General features: G+C 45.2%; 1 protein-coding gene across 1 annotated transcript in view; it reads left to right on the forward strand.

Moving 5' to 3' along the window:
• The window catches only part of SARC_03550 (hypothetical protein), a 4665-nt gene extending 1239 nt beyond the window's left edge, over positions 1 to 3426 (forward strand). The window contains exons 2-5 of the mRNA XM_014302645.1: positions 422 to 639; positions 1076 to 2208; positions 2706 to 2774; positions 3029 to 3426. Of these exons, the coding sequence (XP_014158120.1) occupies positions 422 to 639; positions 1076 to 2208; positions 2706 to 2774; positions 3029 to 3172 (1564 nt within the window). The 3' untranslated portion in view covers positions 3173 to 3426. The remainder of the gene's footprint in view (positions 1 to 421; positions 640 to 1075; positions 2209 to 2705; positions 2775 to 3028) is intronic.
• The last annotated feature ends 1632 nt before the right edge of the window (positions 3427 to 5058 follow it).

The raw sequence follows: 5058 nt of genomic DNA on the forward strand, positions 1-5058 counted from the left end.
AAACCGAAAAACCTAATGAGGACGAAATAGAGTATATGATACTTCGTATAACTTACGTACTAATAGTATGCTATACGAAGTTATTACGCACACACACACACACACACACACACAACACACACACACACACACACATATATATATATATATATTAACCCAAACAGTACATCCTGTGAAAATCGCACTCGAGATTCTTATGTCCACCTGCAAACATCTTATGTGCTTAATTAAGCTCCGTGATCGAGGATAATGCATGTTTTAATACACAGTACAACAAACACCTGTTGACTATACTTGACAACACAGTAGTAAGCATACGTCCTGAGGTATGTGAATTTTAACCATATATTTTGCCTTGTATGTCTAAGCAAAATAGCTCTTCCATCGATTGTAATTTATTTCCTTCTCCTGCATATGTCAGAACGCACAGAGGGATCGCTATCAATTGCTTGGTGCATCGCATGGTCAAACACAATCACTGGCGCATCTGCCTCAAGTCGTTGAATCTCCTAGACTTCTTCATTGAGAAAGGGCAGCCAGAGGTTGCACGGGAGTTCATGCGACACAAGCGGGCCAAGAAGGCCATGCGAGACATGGTGAATTTTCAATATATAGATGGAGAGGACAAAGGTGCTAGAGGTGAGATTTAATGACAATGTTTTAATATTACGGAGTGTTCAAATACTTGGCGGGTTGTCGAATGCGTATCTGCGTGTTTTCACTCCTAACAAGATGAAGTTTAGATCTGATGTAGATGTCCGTTTATAGGTCAGTATTCTCCGACGTAGCGCAAGTTTGTAAGGTAAGTTGCAAGCAAAAATATATTTTGTGTATCGTACATTGAGCGAGAAACGCGTACACCAATACTGTTTGGCCCACCATTTATATTGCCGGGAAGGTCTAGTAGGCTTTGGTGGGTCTGCTGCCACCATTTGACCTTTTGCAATCATGCCCGGTTCAAGACAATCTTTTTGCGTATTAGGTAGGTATACAATTCGCGACATAAAGTATCACCGATCACTCGCAAACAACGAGATTAATAAAGTTACTCCAATGGCCATCTTCAATTCCATAGTACGCGCGAAAGCCAAGGAAGTGTCTATGAAGCTCAAAGACATAGAAAGAAGTGCAAGCGGGAGCAATGGACCCAGAGGACCACCGCGTGGCTCCGACCGACACAGAGACGTCGGAAGCGGCAGTCGCAATGATAGTTTTGAGTATACTGCCCGTTCTAGCGATCGGGACCGGGAGAGAAACAAATTTGCGGGTGTGGCAAAGCCCAACTACGCACAGGATGGCACGGGCCTATTCTCGGATGGAGACGAAGAAGACGAGAACGATGCGAACGATATGGACTGGGGCGAGGGTGGCCCTACGAAGAGCCAGGGCAGTGGCAGAGATGGACGCAGAGGTAGAGACAGAGACGGTGACCGACAGGGAAGCGGAAGTGGGAGACGAGGAAGCAACGAGGCGCGAGACGAAGGGGAGTTCACGCGCAAGCTGAGTGGTGACGCAGGAAAGTCCGGGGACAGAAATAGAGACAGGGCGAGAGGCACGGATAGAGGTGACCGATTTTCACGTAGACGTGATGCATCAGGATCACCACCCAGGCAGGTGAAGAAAGGGCTGGGACGACCCGTGAGCAGAGACAACGCTAGCATCTCTGCATCAACAAGGAATGCATCGAGTGTCAAGGGCAAGAGCAAAGATATGAAGATTGTCGTGGCGCTCTCGGGATTGTCCCTGAGTGAGGAGAAGTCCGACAAGAAATCAGAGAGAGTCAAAACGCAAGTGTCCAATCCAGCGCCTGAAGTAGACCTGCTCGGAGATCTAATGGGAGGCGATGATGCAGTGGGTGACGACGACTTCGGAGACTTTGGAGACTTTGGCAGTGCTGTCGCAAATACAGCCACAAATGCTCTCGACGATTTCGGCGATTTTAACGCACCCGCAGCACAACCGCAAACTGCTAGCAGCGGCCAGGGTTCTTTCAATCCATTTGCTACGGTTGATGTTGGGGGGGTTAATGACTCATTCGCCTTTGTCTCTGGGGCCACACCAGTGCCACAACAACCAGCTCAGATGCAACCGCAGCAACACCAGTACCAACAGCAGAACACTCAACAACAACAACAACACCAATATCAGCAGCAACAGCAACAACAGCGACAGTTCAGTCAGACGGGCGGTCAAAATTATGGAATGCAGGTACGGAATCTTAGTATATCTGAGCACGGGGTATGGTGTTTTGCCATGTCACAGTATAGTATCGTGGGTTGCAGTCTGTATAGATCGTGTTCTTGACGTTCTTTCTTGCCTGTTGTATTGCAACCGGGATTACATTTTCAAAGTCAGCCTCGCCTCAGTCAGATTCGGTACGACGAACCTGATAGTTACTTGCAATCTCTTCCTGTTGTGTTGATGACTCGATTAGATAAAGAGATGTGGATTTTGTTTGTCACTGACTCTGGCAGATGTGAATGTTGCTGAGTCCCCCCCCCTTCTCCTGTACATTCAAGAAAATGAGGTTCCAGAACGCGCGCTCTCCGCATTCTTACATCGTATTCTTATAGACGACGTATACTTCACCCTCCATGAAATAGAAAACGCTCATACACGACGTGCGCTTACCCTCTTTCGAAATAGAATACACCCTTATGTGAATACTGTCACAAACGGTCTCAAGAACACCATCTACTCCACAGGCAAAACTGCCGGCTAACACAGGCAAAGCCACGCCCAATTACTTCGGGTCTTCACCAACTCCTCGACAGGTATGTTTACTTGTTGCATATTGAGTGCAAGGACGCTCGTCGGATTGTACGTACACGTAACATCATTGTGTAAATAGGGTTTTGTCTATGTTGAGGGGCGTTGATGGTGGAGAACTATCAGTGATATAATAGCTTGTGCATACAAAATGTATGCAAGTTTCACATGATGTATATGGCTTTTATACAGATATGTAGGTACAATACTTAATTTGCGTTGGCATTCCTGTTCTGCATTCCCCATTTTATAACCACAGCAAGCACCAGCGAAGCCGACTGCCAAGACTTCCACTTTCGACGGTCTTGTAAGTCTAGATGCTAGCTCCCTTGGGCGGGCGGGTAATTACGCAAATCAGAAACAGGCCCCAAAACAGACTCTGGGTCAGATGAAGCGTCCTTGAGTGATTGTAAAGCTGGTTGCCGGACAAATAGACGAGGATTATTCTGTCGTAGCCCGCGTTTTAATCAGCATTGATAACAAGTCAGGTGAAGTGAATATGGAACTGATTGAAATGAAGTTAAGACATATTCGTTAGCACCGAGCGATAACTGTAGATAGCAGTCACAAACATATACTTGAAATGATTGTACAAACTAGCGAAACACACTCAACACCCAATAAAGGGAAGAAGTCTATTTGCTCCTGTCCACCCCGAAAGTCTTGTTTTTAATTTCCCGAAACAAATTTCAAAGTCGGAACAGGACTAGTGGTTGGAAGCTCTGATCACCAATTTTAGCACCAGCATTGAAGCGTTTGCAAGCAATTGAGGATCCAGACAGAAAATCTGCCGGATCGCTTCAGAACGAGAATGCTGCGTTCACAATACTTTATTATACTAAAAATTGTTTCTTTTCATATTCCCCGAATACCCCCGTGGCCTACGGAACAGAAAGAATCATCCCGTCCTTATCCGTCGTCATACGTACAAGCAGACTTTTTATCCGCATTAAGCACATTTTTCTAGCGACCAACATACAAGACGAACTTACACCTGAAATTAATGTTTTCCATAAAAACTAGCATATACGTCAAGGATGACGCTGTTGCGTGAGTACTATCGTTCATCTGTAATTGATTTCTTCACGGATCCAGCTCACGCGTCATAGCACTGGTATCAGGGCCTGCTCACTACTGCCTATTTCTTGTCACCTGGTCTGGCTTCTCAATACACATGCACGATGCCGTACATGAACCTAATTACGAAAAAGGTTTGTGCGTAGATGTGAGACAATGTGCTTTTTAGTATATATCATTTACTCAGCGACCGCAAAATATTCTCACAATCGAAAATAATACAAATATAGACAAAGAAAAAACCAAAGACCCCTCCTTCTCATCTTGAGCATGGGATGAGTATGATATAGCTATAGGGACAGTGCAGTGAAAACAGTTCTGTTAATATCGATCAACATACGTCCACCAGAAGATGTAGCTGAGCATATTCCCGGCAATTCCGTCCGTCAATACTGCCGTGCTAGACTTGAATTTATTGTCCACTGAGAACCCGAGAATGGCAAAGATACTCAGCGATACTAAGCTAGATACGAAGAAGAAAAATGCAAATCCCTCAATATTGGTGAGGCCCAGTATCCCGGCGGTAGCCCCACAGAGTGCAGCGGTGATGATCCGACTGGTAGTTTGAAGAAATGGTAGATAATGCAAGACGAGTGTCAGATTGTAGCTGGTTATTGCGGCATGTACGTGAGATGTGGCAACAATATGACTAAACCAATCAAAGAGATCTGATAAGTGTGAATGCCGCAGATAGTGTAGAGGTAAGATTATGAGAAGCCTAGCTCAACAGTGCCAACTCGCAATCATATCAGACAAGTCTGAGTTCGATATCGCGGCCAGGTATCGAGACACTTGCTTCTAGTAAGAATTGCCAAAAACAAACAAAAAAACATTCATACATGAGACAAATATTTTGATTTCTCCTAGTCTGGAATTCGAGACGAGTAGATATGTATACAGTAACAAAAACGTGACACATTGCATCCCAACTTCCAAGTCGAATACAGGGCTTTCATGAGAAAAATAATATATCCACCGAGAGAAAAATCACGTTGCACCACACAAATCATACCACCGTCCAAAGATCACATAAACAACATACAACACCCAGCAGATTACCTCCCACACGCACGCAGACACACACAAACAAATAACCAGCCACTAAACCATGCATGCACGCACGCACGCGCACATATACCCAAGCAAGCACAAGCACACACGCACACACCCACCCACCCACCAACACACACACACACACACACACACACACAC

The sequence above is a fragment of the Sphaeroforma arctica genome (genome assembly GCF_001186125.1).
Source record: "Sphaeroforma arctica JP610 unplaced genomic scaffold supercont1.183, whole genome shotgun sequence".
NCBI classification, from domain to species: Eukaryota; class Ichthyosporea; order Ichthyophonida; genus Sphaeroforma; species Sphaeroforma arctica.